The sequence below is a fragment of the Microchirus variegatus genome (genome assembly GCF_963457635.1).
Source record: "Microchirus variegatus genome assembly, chromosome: 19".
Classification (NCBI taxonomy): domain Eukaryota; kingdom Metazoa; phylum Chordata; class Actinopteri; order Pleuronectiformes; family Soleidae; genus Microchirus; species Microchirus variegatus.
The window spans coordinates 19,487,892-19,511,087 of NC_139820.1; the positions used below are offsets into that span (position 1 = coordinate 19,487,892).

Consider the following 23,196-nt stretch of genomic DNA (forward strand, 5'->3'; position numbering starts at 1 on the left):
CTGTGTTTTTTTGTTTGCGGGCCTTGGGAATCTGCCAAATATATTTTCAAACGACAAAATAATATATTTTTGAATGATTAAAACAATATTTTTTTGCTTCTGAAAAAGGGTTTCTTGCGTCGTGAAAAGTGTTGTTTGAAAACGTAAGTGTCGTTTGATAAACCCAATGTAAAACATTAAATAAATCACAGAAGAATCCAGTACAGAGCAGGCATTAGGGCCATGCTTTTCGCATCTGCATGTGTGCAGAAGTCTAAACTGACCCTACATGGCAAGCACCTGTAAATAAATTATGTGTGAACTGTGTACGCCAACTGCGTGTGCCCCAGTCCACTTGGTGGCATGCTTGTTATACGCTGCATTCCATTTACATCGGAACTCGAAATCACCCCAAAGTTTACCACATTTAAGGTGAGGAGTTCGAAAAAGCCATGGACTTAAACATATTATCGCGGGCTACCTATTGTTAGCCATAACTTGTTTTTGTTATTGAAAAAGGCAAAAATTTAATTTATTTGGTTGAGTAGAATTTGTGCTCCTGGAAATATGAAATAAGACGGGGATGAGTATGATTGCGAGGTCTGACTGCAGCTCATTAAAGACTCAGGTTGGAGAGGTTATGAGGAACAATCGAGGCCATGCTGTTCTTTACTTTGCACCCACATCAATAATATGTCAGTGAGCATTCAGAGTGTTGTCAGGCAGTGGTGGTGATGAATAAAAGCAGAGGAACTGGTTTAACTTACCCTCTTCATCTTCTGCACCTGCAAGCAAACAGAGAGCAGTGTCAGTCATTCATTTATGACCTAAATTGTCTCTAAATAGTCATTTCACATTTACAATGGCTGCAACCACAACACCGTTTTCCCCCTCTGGCACGACATCACACTGGGAGTGTGGTTAAATCCTTCTTTGCTTTCCATCAATATTTGTTTTACAATCTAGATTGTGACACCCCTAACTTTTACAGGAAGCTAAAATGAACTTCTCCTACTTATACACATGATAATTTTGTTAGAGATTTTATTCAGTCTAGCAGTAGATGGTGCACCCATGGGTGTAACTAAGCTTTAAGCATCAGCATAAATCACATCGACTGTTTGTAGTGAGTGCAGAGAAAAGGCTTTTTCTGCATTACTCTTCCACACAGCATCTCCTTGTGTAAAGTGCGCTGAATAGTTGATCGATGCACAGTGACACCATCTGCAGCAAGATGATGTTGTAGGTCTTTGGAGCTGGTCTATGGGTTGACTGTGGCTGTTCTCATCATCCTTCGCCTCTGCTTAGCTGAGATTTTTCTTGGTCTGCCACTTCGGGCCTTAACTAGAACTGTGCCTGTGGTCTTCCAATTCCTCACAATGTTCCTCACAGTTGAAACTGAGAGCTTAAATCTCTGTATACTTCCCCTAAACCATGATGTTGAACAATCATTGTTTTCAGGTCATTTGAGAGTTGTTTTAAGGCTCCCATGTTGCCACTCTTCAGAGAAGATGCAAAGAGTAGAAACACAATTGGCCTCCTTAAAAAACCTTTCTCATGATTGGATTCACCTGTGTATGGAGGTCAAGGGTCACGGAGGTTACCAAACCAAGTTCCAATAATTAGTGCTAAAGGTATTGAAATCAATAAAATGACAAGGGTGCCTAAATTCACATGCCTAGTTTTGTTTAAATAATTATTGCACACACACACACACACACCTCACAAAAAGCCCAGGTTCATGGCTTAAGCAATATTCACTTTATTCTCATATACTGTCGGGACCTTGGTTAAAAATGACTTACCCTTACTTGACCACAGCGTCTTGTATCGGTCATCCATTTGTGCGATACGCTCACTGTACCTGACATTATCGTCGCGCACCATGGTGTACGCCTGTGGAGAGAGGATAACTTTACAATCACACTAAGATATTATTGTTTAGGGCATTGATAGATTTCAAGAGTTAGAGTATGTTAGTTGTCAAACAGAACTCACATATGATGCAGCGCCAACAAAGGCTCCACTACACAGTAAGGTATAGCCTATGGTTTGCGCAGAACCACCAGGGAATGAAGACATCGGCCGCCGTGGCACAACTGGAAGAGATTAGAAACAAGTAAGGTGTGAGATGCTTTCATACGCATGTTCATTTTTGCTGTCCAGAAAGAAAAGCAGTAAATCATCTACTTCATGTTAATATAGTCCCACCATATCTGTTCTGCTCTTACCTGTACATATTCCCACCTTATCTGTACTGTTCTTACTACTTAACAATACTGCTGTACATAACTGCTCTTCAACTGAACACACTGGACATATTGCTCTTTAACTGTACTGCACTTGGTGCTCTTTGCACTTCTGATTGGATGCAAAACTGCTTGCATATCTCCAATGGTGCATGTACCACAGAAAAAAACATGGATATAGACATATTGTGCTATATACTGTGTGTATATACTGTAAACAGCTGCAGTGTTGCTGTTCAGTATTGAGGGCATTACACTTGAAACTGTGTGCAGATTGATATTTATACTGGCTAATCGGCTCAGCTTTTAAAGCACAAGTTGAGAGGATAAAGAGCAGGTGCACATTCAGGCTTTTCAAAGTGGACACAGGTCAAGAAGTCACAGGATTAGCCCATGATACCCTCCTCTGGTTAAGTGGAACCACTGGACGAGGAGGGCATTGGCCTCGAGGTGTTTCTACTGTCCGGCATGTTTCCCCTCAACACAGGATGGATTTAGATCATGGAGAGGATTAAACTGTGATCTAATCTCTTCAGGAGGTGCACAGCTGAGCCTGGCAGGACAACAATAAGCAGGCGAAGGTCGTGAGAGAAACACAACTGTACGTGTAGTAGAAACGATTAACCGATGAATCGATTACTAAATTAATTAATCATTTTGATAGTCGATAATCGGTTTAGAGCTGCAACTATATTCACATTTAAGAAGCTAAAACGATCAGAAATCTTGTTTTAATAATGAAAAAAGCTTCAAACCAATTATCGATTATCAAAATAGTTGCACAATTGCTAACAATTGCTAAATTAATTAATAATTTTGATGATGGATAATCGGTTTGAAGCTTTTTTCATGATTAAAACAAGATTTCTGATTGTTTTAGCTTCTTAAATGTGAATATTTTCTTGGTTTCTTTGCTCCACATAACAAAGAAATACTTAAAACTGAATCATTTTGGTTTGTGAACAAAAGAAGACTTTCGAGAACATCATAATTTCCAGCTTTGACAAACACTGATGATCAATGATTCATCGAGAAAATAATCGACAGATTAATCAATTATGAAAAGAATCGTTAGTTGCAGCTCTAATGTGTAGCCTAGCATAAATGTAACTAAACTGACTTGAAAACGTCTCTTTTAGCTAGCAAACAAATATGACCTTCATAACCCAAGGTCCAGTCACTGACTGTTTAAACATAAAAACGCTTCTCTAATTTAATATTTGTCCGTCTACGTTCCTGCCTCACCATTATCTAACCGTTACGCAACATTTAGTGCCGTTTGGCTAGCAAACACAGCGCAGCTGCGACCACCGGCCAGCACGTGGCGCAAGCGCAGCCTCGCACACACGTACACGCCTCCTTTGTGCTGCTCTCACAGGCGAACACCATGTGACTGACAGCGGGGGCAACCATGTCACCATGCTACCTACACGCTAATGAAGGTCACATACATACACACGCTATATGTATAAGAGAGTTTAAGCTAACAAGGACACGAGTGTGTACAAAATGGTTACCTTCACCTGTGTCTCCAGGTTACACAGGTGTTCATTCAGTGTTAGACAAAGCAGACACACAGCTGTCCCAGGGTAAAACACTCGTATGCTTTGTTGGAATGTTACTCGGAACAACACAAAACTACAAATAAAGACTTCTGGCTAAAACTCACAAATAAACCCCATAAAACACAGACATGAGCGGTTCAGTGTGTTCCAAGCACACGGGGACAACGTGTACTTTTCCTGAGACAACAGTGAGAAGGGGGCGGGCGAGCTGAGCAGAGAGAAGACACTGTGTTCAAGTCCACGTTATGGTTAATAACATTCTTTCATTCATTCATTCGTTCACTCTGAAGTTGTGAATGCCTCGTGCCGGCTCCAAACACTCACCATCCCGGGGCAACCTGTTGGCCGCTCTCCGTGCCAAAGGTCCGCACTTCTGCCAGGCCGCTCTGCACGAATACATGGCTGTGCTCCACGTGAACCGACGACTGCTGCAGCTGAAGCAGGGGCTGGTGATGATGGTGATGATGATGAAGACTTGCTCGCAGCTCTGTACTTTTAGCTCACGCACACACACACATACGTACTGTGACGTCACGGCCAGGGGGGCGGGGAATGGGACCAAGTTGCCCTTCTGTTACGCAACACATGTAAGTCATGTGACGTTGCTGTGCCTTTGGTATGGAGGGTATTTCATGCCTTTGGTCAATATGAATTTCAGGTTTGTAAAAAATGGGCAGCTTCCTCACTGGAAAAAAACAAGAATGCATACCAAGTCATACTTATAAGAAGGTGCTTAGTCATTGTCATGACATACTAAGTCATCATACATCTCAAAACATTAGATAATGTTTCAAAATGATGACTTAGTGTCTCATAATTATTAAATTTATATTAAACTAATTCTATATTGAAAGATAATATCTCATAATTCTGAGATACTAAGCCATAATTATTAGTTTCATAATTATGAGACACTAATTGTGAAACTAGTGTCTCATAGTTCAAAATCATGACTTTTCAAAGTGGTGGAACCTGGATCAGGTTTATATGGTTGCAGCCGTTCTTCCTCATTTGCATACCAAGCTTTCTCTTCAAAGTAGTAAGCTTATGAACTGTAGGTGCAAGATGGCGTCACAAGGTAAGCCCCTTGCATAAAGTACATATGAAAAAGCTTATTTTAGTATATTAAGCCAAACTATTTTGATTTTATAGCACTTATACACTTGCATATGGCAGTGTTGTTCATTTATGTCATTAAACCTAACTAAATGCTCCTCGCTGAACCTTTAAAACAATATGAAATGATAAAATAATAATCCCCTCTCTGTTGGGAACTTCTGCTCCAAGGCAAACTTGGAAATAATGGAAAAAGTATGTACCTCAAATATTTGATCCATTACATACATATCTGACACATAATCTGTGATAATATAGAAGCAACTGTGAGTTTGTGTGGAGAGAATAATGACGACTCGCGACTTATTTCACATCACATTTTTAATTTACACAAATGGGTGCATCAGTTGAGACCCGTCAACCTCCTGCAAAAGACAACAATCACAACATTTTATGTACTCATTCAACAGGGATTTACATTTCAGTTTAAATGAGAGTGACACTCACCGGTGTGTGGGGTTACTCCAGGCCAGTTTGTACATAATCTGTCCTGTGCTGCTTAAATAGCTGCAGGTGGAAGATGCCACACGTCATTTAAAAGTACAAACCCAATTATTTACTGTGAACGACATCCCATCATGATTCAAGATTCGTGAGAGATCCCAAGCTCCTGAAACCCCATTAGGAGGCGATTTGACGATGCAGGAACAAAAATCTATCCTCACGACACAGAGACCACATCTTCAACTGAGGTCTTCTAATTCACATCGATTTTATTTATTTTTTAGCGTCATCACTGCGATACTAACGAGTACAATATCCACATCGCAAGATGTACACTAATTGCAAACACCAATTGAACTGCAATAAGAATGTTGTTTTTTGTTTCTCTTGCATGACATGCTTACACCATGGGATCACTGTACTTCCAAATAAATCTGCTCTGTAAATAACAAAGCATGAGGTAAATTATTATGCTGACTTTAGATCATGCATTACATAGGATGCTAATGTGTTAGCAAATATTAACCACAGTGGTGTCAAAAATGATATTTTAAAAAATGGCTGACAAATGTAAAAGTGCTTTGTGGTTACTTCTGTCCAGTCCATTTCTTTCTTCACAGGTTTATCTTTTATAAATCAATTTAGCAGCAGCAGGAGAAACAAACAATGATGAGCAAGTGAAGATTCAATGTCCTTCACGGAATTGTCCAGAAGAAAACTTTGTTTCTTAGCAGAACAGGAGAAGAGGAAAAGGAGAGAGGAGTTCTGGAGATTGTTGTTCTATGATGAAAATCCTTTGCAGCCACAGAGGACCTTAGCTTTACCATTACACTGAAAAGAGTAAAGACAAAGGAGAGTTAGAGAAGGAGGAGGAAAAAACTAATTTCCAGAGTCGATCTAAACTCAAGAATGTTATGGCGTGATGGAAATGGACGAAACAAGGTTTAAGAGGAACAAAGTATAGATTGAGGGGAGACAAAAGAGGGTGGTGTGGATCAAAATGGATGGACAGATTCAACAAAGACTTTACCCCCAATCAATATTGATTTACAATTGAGATGGTGACCCCCCCCCCCCCCCTAATTTGTACATAATCAATCAGTGCCATTTTATAAACTTAGACCATGTTACATTTTGCTTAAAAGTGTACTTTTGGATGTAAACCTTCTCTCTCCTGGAAATATGAAATAAGACGGGGATGAGTATGATTGCGAGGTCTGACTGCAGCTCATTAAAGAATAAGGTTGGAGAGGTTATGAGGAACAATTGAGGCCATGCGGTTCTTTACTTTGCACCCACATCAATAATATGTCAGTGAGCATTCAGAGTGTTGTCAGGCAGTGGTGGTGATGAATAAAAGCAGAGGAACTGGTGGAACTTACCCTCTTCATCTTCTGCACCTGCAAGCAAACACAGAGAGCAGCGTCAGTCATTCATTTATTATTCATATTCATTAATTCAAATGAATATGAATGTAACAATAACCAGTTAATGCTTAAATCCAGGGTTTTCCACCACTGAATTAGGTCACATGTCCGATGTTACAAAAACGCCTGTAGCACTAGTTGAATTTTGAGGAAGTTTCATTCCAAATAAGGACGGAAGTGTTTGTTTTGGTGAAGTGATTGTTTTGGTAGCTTCCAGTTAGCAGGAGGAGCTAACGTGTGGTTGTGTGGCTACAATGGCTACAACCACAACACTGTTTTTCCCCCCTCTGGCACGACGCCACACTGGGAGCGTGGTTACGTCCTCGATTCCACCTTTGCTTTAGAATGTCGAGAATATCATGGAATCGATATTCGTTTTACATCCAACACACACCCAAAATATCGGGTCTTGCTCGGCACCTTGGTTAAAAATTACTTACCCTTACTTGACCACAGCGTCTTGTATCGGGCATCCATTTGTGCGATACGTTCACTGTACCTAGCATTATCTTGACGCACCATGGTGTACGCCTGTGGAGAGAGGATAACTTTACAATCACACGATTTTATCCTTTAGGGCTTTGATAAATTTCAAGAGTTAGACTATCTTAGTTGTCAAACAGAACTCACATATGAAACAGAGCCAACAAAGGCTCCACAACACAGTAAGGTATAGCCTATGGTTTGCGCAGAACCACCAGGGAGTGAAGACATCGGCCGCCGTGGGACAACTGGAAGAGATTAGAAACAAGTAAGGTGTGAGATGCTTTCATACACATCTGTATTCTCCAGAGGACTTCTGTACATAACCCATCTGACCATACTTTTACATCTGTATATCATCTACTTCATGTTAATATAATCCCACGATATCTCTTCTCCTCACTTAAAGGTGCCAATTGTAAGAATGTGGCCAAAAACAGTTACTACATTCAAATTCAAAATACCGAGGTCTTTTAGGTTTCGTTTTCTGTCATAACTGGCAACCTGTGGTTGCTCGGCAGCTGAGACTCTACTGACTGCAATTATTGGTAAACATGATTTCAAAACATAAACATGATTTGCAGTCTGCAAAAGATTTTTTTTAATGCGAATATTTTGGCTTTAGTGTTGTTGTTGGTGAGTTCAGTTTGTTATATGAACATTATTCCTGAGTCTCTGTGACATATTAGGAGGATTTTATGGCCAGTTGCTTTAGATTTATTACATAATGCACCTTTAACTATACTGCTGTAAATAACTGTTCTTTAAACACACTGCAAAGATTACCCTTCAACTCTACATACCGTATACACTGCACTTGTACATGTGTACTATCTAATAAACACCCCACGCCCACAATAACACAATGATACGTATTTTTAAACAGGCTTTCAAAAGATAAATTGCACATAGATACCAAATAGTAAAACAGATCAAAATATCAGAATGAAACAGATCGAAGGTCGTCATTTGTATGTGTAGCCTAGCATAAATGTAACTAAACTGATTGGGAAACGTCTGCTTTAGCTAGCAAACAAATATGACCTTGATGAATAAAAGTCCAGTCACTTTTTCACATAAAAAAGCTTCTCTAATTTGACTTTTATATTTATTATATAATATTTTACCGTCAACGTTCCTCCCTCACCTCCGCTGCTGGCTAACACAGCTGAGTCTACCCACACACATACCTGCACCCCTCCTTTGGACTGCACCAATGACACCGCGCTACCTACACGCTAATCAAGGTCACACACACACACAAACCGAAACACAAACACTCTGAAGTTGTGAATGCCGTGGGTCTCACCATCCTGGGGTAACCTGTAGGCTGCTCTCCGGGCCAAAGGTCCGCACTTCTGCCAGGCTGCTCTGTAGGAAAACATCGCTGTGCTGCGTGAACCAACGAGAAGATGAACCAGAAGCTGAAGCTGAAGCTGATGAAGACTCACTCACACATACACATACACGCACTGTGTCGTCACCGCCAGGGGGCGGAGGATGGAAGGACACCTACCCATGCAGTTCCACGTTTAACCCACCAGGTGGCTCCAAAACATATATAAAAGGGCGAGCATAATGAATAGCAGTTATACACTTCTATAAACATACATATGGGAATGTAACCATGAGGCAAAAACTAGTATGCATGTCCATTACATACATACACACATCTGTGATGATATAGAAGCAACTGTGGGTTTGTGTGGAGAGAATAATGATGACTCGTGACTTATTTCACATCACATTTTTAATTTACATAGAACACAATGGTGAGGAATCAGAGAAATGGGCGCATCAGTTGAGACCCGTCAACCTCCTGCAAGAGACAACAAACACAACATTTTATGTATTAATTCATTTTTAGTCCGAAGATGTTAAACCTGTAATTCAACAGGGATTTACATTTTAGTTTAATGAGAATGACACTCACCAGTGTGTGGGGTTACTCCAGGCCATTTCTACGTTTGTACTCGTCTACATCTGTGCTGTGCTGTTTGAATAGCTGCAGGTGGAAGATGTCACAAGTCACTTGAATGTACAAACTTCTGATATCAGAACATTATTCACTGTGAACAACATCCTGTCATGGTTCAAAACCTTCAACTTCTTTTTGGCTCTATACACCAATACAATGGATTTGAAACGAACAAGATGTGCTTTAACTGCACACTTTCAGCTTTAATTTGAGGGTATTTACATCCAAATCAAGTGAACGGTGTAGGAATTACAACACTTTCTATAGTACCCCCCCCCCTACTTTTTAGGGGACCAAAAGTAATGGGACAAACTAAACAATCCTAAATCAAACTTTCATTGTTTAATACTTGGTTGCAAATCCTTTGCAGTCAATTACAGCCTGAAGTCCGAAGGCATAGACATCACCAGACGCTGGGTTTCATCTCTGGTGATGCTCTGTCAGACCTCTACTGCAGCGCTCTTCACTTCCTGCTTGTTCTTGGGGCATTTTCCCTTCAGTTTGGTCTCCAGCAAGTGAAATTCATGCTCAGTCAGATTCAGGTCAGGTGATTGACTTGGCCATTGCATAACATTCAACTTATTTGCCTTAAAAAAACTATTAAAAGTCTTTCTTTTGCTTTTGTCAGCAGTTGCATCATCAATAAACACAAGTGAACCAGTTCCATTGGCAGCCATACATGTCCACACCATGACACTACCATGCTTCTCTGATGATGTGGAATGTTGTGGATCATGAGCAGTTCCTTTCCTTCTCCACACTCTTCTCTTCCCATCACTGTGGTACAAGTTGATCTTGGTCTCATCTGTCCAGAGGATGTTCTTCCAGAATTGTAACGGCTTTTTTAGGTGTTGTTTGACTAATTCTGATCTTGTCTTCCTGTTTTTGAGGCTCACTAATGGTTTACATCTTGAGGTGAACCCTCTGTAGTCACTCTGGTAAAGTCTTCTTCTGATTGTTGCATTCTTTCTTCTTAAGAATGTTCCAAACAGTTGATTTGGCCACACCTAATGTTTTTGCTATTCCTCTGATGGGTTTGTTTTGATTTTTCAGCCTAATGATGGCTTGCTTCACTGACAGTGACAGCTCCTTGGATCTCACATTGAGAGTTGACAGCAACAGATTCCAAATGCAAATGTCACACCTGGAATCAACTCCAGAACTTTTACCTGCTTAATTGAAGATGACATAACGAGGGAATACCCCACACCTGTCCATGAAATAGCTTTTCAGTCAATTGTCCTATTACTTTTGGTCCCCTAAAAAGTGGGAGGCACATATAGAAAGGGTTGTAATTCCTACACCGTTCACTTGATTTGGATGTAAATACCCTCAAATTAAAGCTGAAAGTGTGCAGTTAAAGCACATCTTTTTTTGTTTCATTTCAAACGAACGCTCATGATTGGTATTTTGCACGTGTTTAGAAATCAAGATCAGACACCCTTGTGTGTTCAACCTGTATCTGAATATTACACGATTCAGACGAAAAAAAGTCATATATAAAAGGATATTATGACTAAAATGTTGTGTTTGATGTGTGGACAAAGTAAAAGAAACTTGTATTTGCATTATCTATTATATGAGCATTTACCAGGCCCCAAAGGAAAGCTGATGTTCCAAAGGCAAGCCCAACTCGCAGCCAGTTGGGGTTAGTGAAGTCTCGCTTTGAACTTGTGAAAACAGACCTCGATCCAACTGAGAGAGAGAGAGAGAGAAAAAAAAACAAGGCATGAAGAACCAGACAGTTAACATGTACAAACATTGGCGGCAGCCTTGCACTTCACGTCACTCTGTCTGAAGCTTCGAGTGATTAACCCGAAAACAATTAGCTCAAGGTGGTTCAGTGTTTCACAAAAGCTTTATTTTCAAATCACTAGCCCATGTCCTAATGGAAGAGAATTGAGCCACATGTCCCTTTAGTCTGTATCCCCTAAAGTCACCCAAGTGAAACTAGCAAGTTAACTGTTCATTTATGAACACAAGTAACGACTCATGGTAGCACACGTTGACGCAAATACGTTACATGGTGGAATTGTGGCGCACAACTCTAAACCAAATAAACAATAAAGAATACACCAACAAACAACCCATAAACAAACCGTACGAAGAGAAAAATCGCATGTGTGGCTGTCTACAGTGCCACGGGAATGCTAAGCTAAGGTCAGGCTTAACAATAACAACGTCGTCCACGTTGTTTTCGCCAGCATGGTGAAACACACGCCCTTAAGAAAGACCACAAGTGTTCAGTTAATACGCATTTGTGTCATATTTACCTGTGCTGTTGAGAGCAGCTCTGAATAAAAGGCGGTTGAAAGTCATTTTAGCTCAGGAACAGGTCCTGTGTGCGACTTCCGCTCCTGATGCTCCACGGTCGATTGCTTTTCCTGACAGGAGTAGTACATCCTCCGAAGATCTCAGATAATTCGAACGACTCCGCAGTTATGTCTTTTTAATGACAGTCGTAATAGAAAACTGAGTGCATGTGTCAATAAACCACACTTTCAAGTGAGTATATCTCCGTAACACGGTTAGTATCATTCATATAATATTATGAAACTTGTGAAATAGCTCTGTGGTAAAGTCGTTGTTAACAACAACTCCAAAGGAGATGAGCCATGTTTTATTCATTCATTGTTTGCAAACACATGCACGCTACACATAAAACGGTATATAAGGAACCAGTCATTATGACGAACTGTTCGGCTGTAATCCGATTTTTGATATTAATCTTGTTGAGTTGACTCACATATCCACGCAAAGTGTTTTAATAACTGGGAACAAGATGGTGTATATTGTGTTAATGCGACACAAACAGTTGGAGCGTCCTGAAATATATACTATAAATTTGTTTTTATATGTTTTAGTATAGAAAACTCTGTGACCAGTAACGTTGTCTCTAAACACAATGTGGTAGCTTCACATGTTTCTTTCCCCCTGCACACGCAGACTCAGAAAACTGACTTCGGCCATTTTGCTCGGAAGGGGGGCCTCTGCTTCAACACGTGAGAGAGGAGCCCGAAGAGCCTGAAACACACTGACATCTCCGACTCCGAGAGGAGACCATTCATGTTCGACCCGACAGAGGCATAGGAAGCCAGCACGATGCCCTCCATCAGCCTACCGCCGAAAGAGAACGCTCTCTTCAAGAGAATTTTGGTAGGCGGAGTGCCTGACACAACCTTTAGCTAACAAGCTAACGCTAGTTTGCCAAGTAGCCGTCAGTTGTGACAAGTAGCTAGGTTGTTGACGGTGGCTCAAGCGAAACATCCAGTGCACCAAACGCATTGTATTTATCGCGGTTATGTTGTGAACGAGCAATTATGATGGCGGTGTGTGTAAAAACGACAATAGAAGGCTGTGAGGCCGTTATGTGTTGTCCTAGCTGTGCAGCGTGAGTGACAAAGCTGCTTGACACATGACAGCCACACACAAGTTAGCCGGACACCTGTAATAGCTCTGTGTTTACTCGTTTAACGCCGGAGTCTTTTTTGGACTATACTGTCCGTTGCTTTTGATCTTAATCTTAAATGACTTGTTTTATTTTCTCGAAATATACGTCGTTAATGTTAAGTGTGTGAGCCCCCGTCTGACTCTGAACCCGGCAGCTACCGGCTGCTGCTCGTCCAACCAGACTCCATTCACTCATGTTCACATTTTGGGGTGAACATAAGAGGTTATGGTCGTTATTGCAGCTTTAAATACCATCAAACGTAGACAATTAGCAAAGTAGATGTTTTGTATTTTTATTATTGTGTCTCCAAACGTGTATGGCATTTAAATATGTTTTTATTAATAGTCTTATAAAACACTGCTGACCCCCTGAATATGTAGTAATTATTAACTATATCAAACTCCTAAATTTGTTATAAAGTTATTTGACGGTTGATTCAGTAATCGATTAGTCGATCTGTCGTTGCAGCCCTAATATGCATCCCCCATTAGTACTTATTTACTACATATTTTAAGCTTATATTTACTCCATTTGTTCACAGTAGTGTGTACTGATAACTACAATTAAGTTAATGTTTAAATTGTTCAAAGCTCCAAATACTTTGACACAAGTTCTCTTGCTGTAGGACAGATACTGATTAAAAATATGTGAAGAATGTGACACTCCTAGTTGTAGACTATAGGAGTGCATTATTTCCCCTGATCAATTTGGGGAAAATGCCTAGTTGTGATTTTGCAGTTAAACTCCCACTGTATTGTAAATGACTAAGTTATATTGTGAATTGCAGCATTTATGATTTGCTAATTGCATTGTTCCAAATTGCGATTAATTGCATTTTATGACAGACCGATCTGCAGAATGTAATGAAGTATTTTTTTACTTTATTTAAAGTTTTTCTCATGTTCCTGTCCATGGCATTTACATATTATTACTGTGTCAAATCCTGTTTCCCCAATGAAATGTGTTTTCACATCCTTAACCTGAGCTTAACCACTGAAGGGGGTCTCAGGAAACACAGCTCGGTGGAGTAACAGAATTGAACACTGTGTCACTGTGGTATTCTAACATTAGTGGGAGTTGGCAGTAAACTCCTTGCGTCTGCTCTAAACCAGGCTTATCCATTTGACTGCCCTCATCATTATGATTACGCCCTGCTGCTCTCTTCGGTCAGTGTCGGTGTTCCAGCCTCTCATTGACTGTCCTGTCAAGGAGGCAGCCTTTGCTGCCCGTAGTTGGAATGACCAGTTAACCACTATACTTGGATTCAGCCCACTCTCAGTATCCCGTTCTTTCACTCTGACCTGACCCCCCTGTATGGACGAGCAAAGAACAGCAGGCTCCTGGCAACAAATACCCTGTTAAAACTCTGCTCTGTCTTTGCAGAGGTGTTATGAGCACAAGCAGTACAGGAACGGACTGAAGTTCTGCAAACAGATCCTGGGCAACCCAAAGTTCTCTGAGCATGGAGGTAAGGAGAGGAGCTGCATGACACGGTGTGAAACATCACGTCATTGATTACATTAAAATGGACGGCAATATTTATTCTCACCTTCTGTTTGTACCTTAACTTGATTTAACTGAGACATTATGTTATATGTCATAACTAATTATTAACTCATCATTTATTTCATCTCCCCCCGTTGGCTCTGTGTTCCAGAGACACTGGCCATGAAGGGTTTAACCCTCAACTGTCTAGGTAAGAAGGAAGAGGCCTACGAACTGGTGAGACGAGGCCTGCGCAATGACCTCAAGAGTCACGTCTGTATCCTTTCATTAGTCCTTCAGTGCTCCCTGCTTTTCCTGTTAAACATGTATGGTTTGTCTCTGTCTGCTGGAAAGAAAGCTAGTATCTCAGTTTTTTTTTTCCTGAACTCACTCACCCTCTCAGGCTGGCATGTTTATGGACTGCTGCAGCGCTCGGACAAAAAGTACGACGAGGCCATCAAGTGTTACCGCAATGCTCTGAAGTGGGACAAGGACAACCTGCAGATCCTGCGAGATCTGTCGCTGCTGCAGATCCAGATGAGAGACCTGGAGGGATACAGGGTGAGAACTGCCTCAGACAGATGGACAAGATGGTTACTCCTTCTACTGCATCAGATGAAAAATTAGATGGTGAAGACAGAAAGGAGTGGCTGACAGATTGGTACAACTGGAAGATGGTCTTAACAGCCAACTCAAATAAGCACTAACCACTGGTTATTACGCTTGTATCTTTTCATCTTTTCAGGAGACTCGTTACCAGCTGCTGCAGCTCCGTCCCGCCCAGCGGGCTTCGTGGATCGGATATGCTGTGGCCTATCACCTGTTGGAGGACTTTGAGATGGCTGCCAAGATTGTTGAGGAATTCCGCAAAACACAACAGGTAGGTCAGACTGTAGACGGCTCTGCCAAACTCAGGAATAGAAGATACTGTATCCATATGATATGATGATAAACCAAGCCAATGCGAAGATGTGAGTGGAATTTTGCATCGGACAGCTCTAGACTCACGTTTTGCATTAATTGCACTGGAACATACCTCACACATGTTAGTGATGATGACAGTGGTTAATGTCCATATTTCATTTCACTGTATTTATTGTCCACTATGTAAGGAGCAGTGAACGAGTAAATACGGAAGTTTATTTTTGGTTTGTGGTAGTTGAGGTGAAATTGGTCATGGTTGTGCTTCAATAATAGGCTTTTATGTTGAGTGCTACACGAATAGTCACCAACTTCACTCTTCCACTGCTGTACGTGCTCTTTTCCTGGCAGACATCTCCAGACAAGGTGGACTACGAGTACAGTGAGCTGTTGCTGTATCAGAACCAGGTCCTGAGGGAGGCCAGTCTGCACAAGGAGGCCCTTGATCACCTCAACAACTATGAAAAACAGATCTGTGACAAACTGGCTGTGGAGGAGACTAGAGGTGAGCTGAACATTTATCTACCATAATAAGAACATTCTCACTTGCTGCTGTTTAGAAACTACAGATTGTGTAGATGCCAGTCAAATTCCATGTTCCACTGTGATTCGTTAGTGTTGATAGTGTACAACTTGTTCCCCTGTGTGTGTAGGAGAGTTGCTGCTAAGGCTGGAGAGACCAGAGGAAGCTTCAGTGGTCTACAAGAAACTCCAGGAAAGGAATCCTGAGAACTGGGCCTACTACCAGGGCCTGGAGAAAGCCTTGATGCCAGGTGAACGATCTTCTCAGGACCACTTTATGATAGGATTTTGATGTAAAACACTTCCATAACAAGAGATAAATGAAACAATTAACACAGGAACACTGAATTATATCAAGTGTGCTTTAGGCTCTTTAAAATAGTTGAAATAGATTATGTGCATTGTGCTGTAATTGCTGTGTATTTGGTTTGATTCATTTTTTAAAAATAAAATCATTAGACGAGGACTGACATTGCTCCAGACTTGGCGTCCACTAAGATCCCCAACCTGTTTGTTCCTCTCCCGCCTCTGTTGCTCCATGCCTGCATGTCCCACTGTGTCTTATCATTGTTCACTTGGTTTGTGGATTCTTTGTCTACTCACACCCCGTCTCTTGTGTATTTCTTCAGAGAGTATAGAGGAGCGTCACAAGATTTATGAGGAGTCCTTGGTGAAGTTTCCAAAAGGCCTTGTTTCACGAAGGCTGCCACTTAGTTTCCTTACAGGTAAACACTGTAACATTTTTCACTTTCAGAATGTGAAGTTAACGTCTTATGTTGTAGTTTTTAATGTTGTTTATATAGTTGACTTTTTTTTTTAAAACACAGTTGGTTTGATTTTTTTTAAATAATAATTTACTTTAGTGTGCCAAAAATGTAGATGGTATGTGGGTCTGTTTCCACCAATACTTTTTTACTGCTTTAGACCTTTTAAAGTGTATAATTCAGTCAAATACCATTCTGGAATCATATGTCACGGTTCATATGGCTGCTTAAAATCCTTGATAATGCTTGACTTTTAATGTCATGTTTACAAGAATGACTGTATTTCTTTCCCAAAAAAACCGTATTGATTGAACAGTTTACTTATTAGATGGAGGAATAACTCGATACCAAAACTGGGATTAAACCGCAACAGTTCTCACTACTTTAACCCTGTGTGTTGCACTGTACAGGTGAGAAGTTTCAGGAATGTCTGGACAGCTACTTGAGGATGAACTTCAGTAAAGGCTGTCCACCCGTCTTCACTACCCTCAAATCCCTCTACACTGATAAAACCAAGGTACGTTGGCTGAAATGTCATGTTTACTTCCATATGTGACCCGTCCCAATCGGAAATCAGACAACTTGTTTTCTTCTCATGCAGGTCACAGTCATTGAGGAGTTGGTAGTTGGCTATGAAACGTGTTTAAAGAGCTGTCGAATGTTTAGTGAAAATGGTGAGTGATTTTCTTTCTCTTTTTTTTTCCTGTCAATTAATTTATTTGTAACTATTTAAATCACGCATTTGAGTCTCATTTCCATCAAGGTGAACAGTTTGGTTTTGTACAGTATGGAAAGCATTCTTTTGGGTTTCCATTGGGAATAGCACCAAAATAACCAATAACCTACAGGAGTGAAGGAAATTTTAAATTGCACAAATGATCCCAGCAAACGGCAGCCGGCCATTGTCCGTGTGTTGTGTTCAATGTCGTCACACCGATACGACGTTGCACTACATGCAGTGTCTTGCTGATGTGGTTGTTGGGCACAGCGCATACTTGACCTACCAAGTAAAGGTACTTTCTCAGTCAAAATGCAAGTCTGAACCATGAACCGTACCATACTGTACTAAACCGAGCCGTACCATGATGGAAACACAGCATTATGTAGCTGGAGCTGATGTGGTGTGTGTGTGTGTATGCAGATAATGGGAAGGAGGAGCCTCCCACCACCCTGTTGTGGGTACAGTATTTCCTGGCACAGCATTTTGACTTCATTGGCCAGTCCATCCTCTCTCTGGAGTACATCAATACCGCCATCGACAGCACGCCCACACTCATCGAGCTCTTCCTCATCAAGGCCAAGATCTACAAGGTGTAGTATAAATACACGCTTGTGGTTTATTTACTCTCTGTAAACCTTCCCCATCTCTCACACCTATACCCTTGGTCCCGCAGCATGCAGGTAACATAAAGGAAGCGGTTCGATGGATGGATGAGGCTCAGGCCCTGGACACCGCCGACCGCTTTGTCAACTCCAAGTGTGCCAAGTACATGCTGAAAGCTGGCCTTGTCAAAGAAGCGGAGGAGATGTGCTCCAAGTTCACTCGGGTGAGAAAAGCATCATGTGTGGGGGTGGATGGTGTTTGACATTTTTGAACTGCCTGCCAGACTTTTAGCAGGATTAAAAATAACTACTGAACATGGTATTAACTAATTCAAAAGAAGCATAGTTAAAGCTATTATCCTTAATTTATTTCTTAGACTCCTTGCATTACATTTTTTGACAAAAATGTTCATCCTAGTGTGTGTAACCTTCACAATACTGATAAAAACATCACTAATCAATGTGTCTGGACTGAAATGATAATCTTCTTCTGTCTTGTTTTGTCCACAAACTAAAATAATGATTTCTTTGTTTTTGGACCAAAGAAATATTCACATTTAAGAAAGCGCTTGATTTAATTATTTTAAAAAAACACTTAAATTGAGTAATCGATTATCAAAATAGTTAGCAAATAATTAAGTCATTGATTATTAGTTGAATAGTGGGTTAAATGTTGGAGCCCTAACATGCAATCTCCTGTCCCCCATCCGATAAAACACTTGCTACCTCGACTTTACTGATTGCTGCTCTTCATAATAATGTGGGTGTGTTTGTGTTGTAGGAGGGGACCTCTGCTGTCGAGAACATGAACGAGATGCAGTGCATGTGGTTCCAGACAGAGTGTGCTTTGGCCTACAAGTCCATGAACAAGTTTGGAGAGGCCCTGAAGAAGTGCCATGAGATTGAGAGAGTGAGTATTGTAAATACAGATGAACAGCACAACATTAAACACTGAATAGCAAGTCCACCATCTTATAGTGATATTCATCTATCGCCTGCTGATGTAATCTTCTTTCCCTCTCCATCAGCACTTTGTGGAGATCACAGACGACCAGTTTGATTTCCACACCTACTGTATGAGGAAGATGACGCTGCGATCCTACGTAGACCTGCTGAAACTAGAGGACATCCTGCGGCAACACCCGTTCTTCTTCAAAGCCGCTCGAACCGCCATTCAGATCTACTTGGCTCTGCATGACAAGCCTCTGACTGACGACAACAAGGAAAACCAGGCAAACACTGGTCAGTGTGTGTATTTCTTTGATGTTTTTATTACCTCCATTCTGATGTGAACACTGACCTTGGCAGGGCCAGTTGTCCTCATGGGGCCAAAGTCCAGTCCTAATGATGGAGAACCTTGTGTTCATGTAATTCTCCTGATATTCTTCTAATGCTGTTGCTGATTTTTAATGTTTTTTTTCCTCTGCAGGATTTTTGTATTGTGTAGAAATGTACATTTATTCCTCTCTAATATCCAATCCAGTGACTTTGACCAGTATCAGACCAATACTGAGTATCGGCTCATCCTGAGTAACCACCATTTCTTACTTTCTGCTCCTTGTAGAGAACCTGACGGACAAGGAGATGAAAAAGCTGCGCAATAAGCAGCGGAGAGCCCAGAAGAAGGCGCAGCTCGAGGAGGAGAAGAAGAACGCTGAGAAGGAGAAGCAGCTGAAGAACCAGAAGAAGAAGAAGGAGGACGATGATGAGGAGATCGGTGGCCCAAAAGAGGAGCTAATACCAGACAAACTGGCCAAGGTGAACCCACTTGTTTTTGCATGACACAGCAGGTTCTGTTGATGTAATGATGTGAAATACAGTGATCCTGATAGGTTGAATTATTCCAGATGTATAATGGTGCATGGTTTACTTGTTTCACCAGGTGGAAAATCCTTTGGAGGAGGCAGTGAAGTTCCTCATCCCTCTGAAGAACCTGATGCGCAATCAGATTGAGACTCACCTCCTGGCCTTCGAGATCTACTTCAGGAAAGGTCAGACGGATAGAGTGAGGAAAAACTTACATAGGCTAAGCTGATTAGGAAGAGACCCCATGATTTCACTCATAGTTGTTGGAACTCATGGGAACAAGGGCGCTGCGCCCCTTTGTCCAAGTGCCGATTGAAACCCAAGTCAGACTATCAAATACGTTATTATTACGGCTACATTGTTCTTGTCAATAAATGTGTTATATTTAGGGATGCACTGATAATCGGCAGCCGAAACACAGCGAGTACACTGTGGATGAGCATCCATCAAATGTTGGAAAGTTGGCTTGGCTGCATATGGCACAGATTATGAACTCTCCTGGGTTCAAGAGGGTGTCTTTTTGTAAGACTCTATAGTTAGTGTTTAAAGCTCCCATAGCGTAGTCCTGTTGCACATATATGTGAGTTATGGAGGTCTACTTGCATACATTAACTTGTTTTATGGTCAAAAACCTCCTAGTTGCTGTAAATGAGCCGATGAAAAAAAAATTAAATCTCACACCCAGAAGACAGAATGTGTTGTGATTGACCAGCCAGCGAGGGCTTTCCCAACAGTCTTGTGATTGGCCAGATACCTGGAAGTGACGTAATTGGCACACCAGCTCGTACGCAATGTGCCCGGACTAGTGCCCGGAGCAGGAGAAGTGATCCTTACGTAATGATACCAGGCTTTTTCAGAGTGCTTGCAGAGCTTGAGAATACAATAATACCCAACGTTCTCAGCAGTGGCTGAACTGTTTGTTTCCAAAATTTAGGGCTTCATAAACGAGGTAATTGCGCACCGAAAAACAGCGTTAATTGGAACTTCCGTTCTATGGCTGCTTTAAGTATTGTTAATATTTGTCTTACAATAACATAATAGTAACAATTTCAAATTTCCTGTCAACTTGTAACATTTTTTTTTACAAAAACACAGTGGGCCACCGGTGGGCTGCCCGAGAGGCCCTACCACTGGATTTGCAGGTTTTTCTGGGGGAAACCCTGTAACTAATGTCATATTTAACTCTCTTTCTTCCTGCAGAGAAGTATCTGCTGATGCTGCAGTCCATAAAGAGAGCTGTAACCATAGAGCCTTCCAACCCATGGCTGCACCAGTGTCTAGTGCGCTTCTTCAGAGGAGGTGAATGTCAAACTGTTGATGTTTTACCAGTTTTACTGATATGAAATTAGATATTTACCTGGCTTGCATAAATACCAGGAATGTATATGATGTGAATGCACCAAACAGCATCTGCAGCAGAAAACTCTACAGCGAGGAGCGGTCACAGTGTTGAAAAGTTGTCAGTATGTATGTAATCTACCTTTGTGCACCAGAGACAAAAACATTCCTGCTATTGGATTTGGTCCTGTGCATTCACATCACTGTATAATAGTGTACACTTGCAAGTTTTTTTTAAATTGAAGTTTTAAACTCATCTCTTACTCATTTTGATAAACCTAAACTCAAAAGTCTTTGGGGTTTCTTGAACATCTTGTGTTTTTCTTTTCATGGTGTGTGCAGTGAGTGAAGGTCCAGACTTGGCTGAGCCAGTGAGGACAGTGTTGAAGCAGGAGATCATCAGACTGTTTGGCGAGAGCAACCCTCAGAGCTTCAACAAGGGCTACCTGAGCCAACACTCCAACTCAATCCCACACCGACTGGCTGGTACACGCACGCACGCACACATAATAAGAATACAGACACACTCGCAACATATGTTTAAATATATATTGCCTGAATATCATCGCAGTTGTAGTCCACTAAAATGTATGGAGAGGAGTCCCATTGAATGATGCAACCTTTTATCCAGATGTTAAGTGTGTGTGTGTGTCTATTGTTTCTCAGCTGCTAAGATGATGTTCTACCTGGAAGCCTCTTCTGATAAGATGGCCTGTGAGATCGCTACAGCCCTGGATGAGTCATTGTCTGGTAGAAGCATCCAGGTAACTTCTCCACCACACATTGCACAACAGGCACCTGTGGCATGAAGCTAGTGTTTCTGTCATGGTATGGTTCTCTTTGGAACAGTAAAATGTCCTCTTTCTTCCTCGTGCAATACGATAAATGAGGCAAATGCTGTGATTGTCTTGCAATATATAGATTTTCACAGAATCGTGATATTATTGGTATCATGGACCATGTTTTGCGTGTCGTGGGGTACCCTGTGATTCCCATATTAACTTTGTGTGTGTGTGTGTAGGTGTGCACTGAGGTTCTGGAGACTCTGAGTGCAGGGCAGCTGGGCGAGGGTCAGCAGAAGGCTGCCGAGGCCTACAGAGCCGCCTGCCACAAGATCTTCCCCTACTGCCTGGCCTTCATGCCTCCCGGTTACCAGGACAACAGCATCGCACTGAGCGCCAACGGCGACCTTTCGTCAGGAGAACACGACGACCTGGCGAACGAAATGTGACCTCAGTCAAAAGAAAAACAAACGAGGAGAACAAGGAGGTGAAGTGAACATGCTGCCAGACGCCTTAGTCCGCCAACACACCCGTTTCCTCATCCTTGCCCCCCCCCACCCTCACATCCTGGGCTTTGGCTTCTGAGAGAGAGAGAGAGAGAGAGAGAGAGAGACCCCACCACCACTGCACTGATCTGGACAGACTAAAGCACCGCAGGACAAGACAGGAAAGGGAGCCGGCACGTGGAGGAAGATGATGCCCACGTCACTTAAGCAGACCGTCCACGGCTGTTCCTGTAACTGAAAATACAGGACCGTGATCTGGAGGAGTCTGCTGTGGACTGTGGGACACTGTGGCTGGACATTGGCCGGCGGCTCCGATGGCCTCTGGAAACACAGGCCAGGTTTTCAATAACTCCTGTGTTTTCACACCATGTCTTTTTCCTGTAGGTGCATCTGTTTCTCACGTTTTTAAGAAAAAGTAATTTATATATTACAAACTGACAAAAGGATTAATAAAAAGCAATGTTTGCAAGACGGAAGACTAACATTTTAGTGATGGTGTTGAATGAATGAAGGCAATACGAAACACAAGTGACCCAACATATATGTAGTGATTGTAAACACAAACAAACCTTCACCTATTGGGGGATTTTTGGTAGAAACAGGTTCATGATTCTGCTTCACAGAATGTTTGTACAAGGAATTGTTACAGTGAGTAACAATAAAAAAAAATAAAGTAAAAAAAATCCAGGAACAAGGCTGATGAAGTGTGGTAACAGGAAAACACTAAAGACAAAAAGTAAGTGTCAGAAAATCAAGTTTATATGGTAGTACACGGTGCCAAGTTATGCATATGTATGGAACATCAGAAGATAATTAAGTGTTGGATGTTTAATTTCACCCTTCAAATTACAAATAAACATCCATTGCTGAAATGCGGTCATAGACGTACAGCGACTCTCAAAGTTGTATCCAACCTTGTCTTTAAATAGTCATAAGTAGTTCTTACACGTTGTTATTAAAAGAAAATAATGCTAAACAGAAGGACGGGTCAAAAAGAAAGACTTCATCCTGTCGACTTCTACACCCCCAAGTGACGAGATCAGAGACGGAGGAGACG

General features: G+C 41.5%; 2 protein-coding genes across 3 annotated transcripts; one reads left to right on the forward strand and one right to left on the reverse strand.

Moving 5' to 3' along the window:
* Positions 1 to 5,370: 5,370 nt before the first annotated feature.
* Positions 5,371 to 8,654, reverse strand: mgarpa (mitochondria localized glutamic acid rich protein a). 2 transcript variants are annotated; one of them, XM_083905521.1, is made up of 5 exons: positions 8,573 to 8,654; positions 7,411 to 7,511; positions 7,221 to 7,311; positions 6,736 to 6,753; positions 5,371 to 6,184 (listed from the first exon to the last, which is right to left on the reverse strand). In XM_083905521.1, the coding sequence occupies exons 1-5, from the start codon at positions 8,646 to 8,648 to the stop codon at positions 6,180 to 6,182; spliced, it is 291 nt and encodes a 96-aa protein (XP_083761647.1). In that variant the 5' UTR covers positions 8,649 to 8,654; the 3' UTR covers positions 5,371 to 6,179. The 2 variants fall into 2 exon arrangements, with proteins under 2 accessions (XP_083761647.1, XP_083761646.1); XM_083905520.1 differs by lacking the exon at positions 5,371 to 6,184 and having other exon boundaries at positions 6,646 to 6,753.
* Positions 8,655 to 12,223: 3,569 nt separating this feature from the next.
* On the forward strand, positions 12,224 to 22,621 carry LOC310941139 (N-alpha-acetyltransferase 15, NatA auxiliary subunit-like). The gene is made up of 20 exons (XM_083906251.1): positions 12,224 to 12,397; positions 14,076 to 14,160; positions 14,350 to 14,454; positions 14,581 to 14,738; positions 14,923 to 15,057; positions 15,450 to 15,603; positions 15,752 to 15,871; positions 16,250 to 16,345; positions 16,795 to 16,901; positions 16,986 to 17,058; positions 17,526 to 17,695; positions 17,779 to 17,931; positions 18,489 to 18,617; positions 18,736 to 18,949; positions 19,272 to 19,465; positions 19,590 to 19,698; positions 20,714 to 20,812; positions 21,194 to 21,337; positions 21,518 to 21,615; positions 21,873 to 22,621. Exons 1-20 carry the CDS (start codon positions 12,344 to 12,346, stop codon positions 22,080 to 22,082), a joined length of 2,607 nt encoding a protein of 868 aa, XP_083762377.1. The 5' UTR covers positions 12,224 to 12,343; the 3' UTR covers positions 22,083 to 22,621.
* The last annotated feature ends 575 nt before the right edge of the window (positions 22,622 to 23,196 follow it).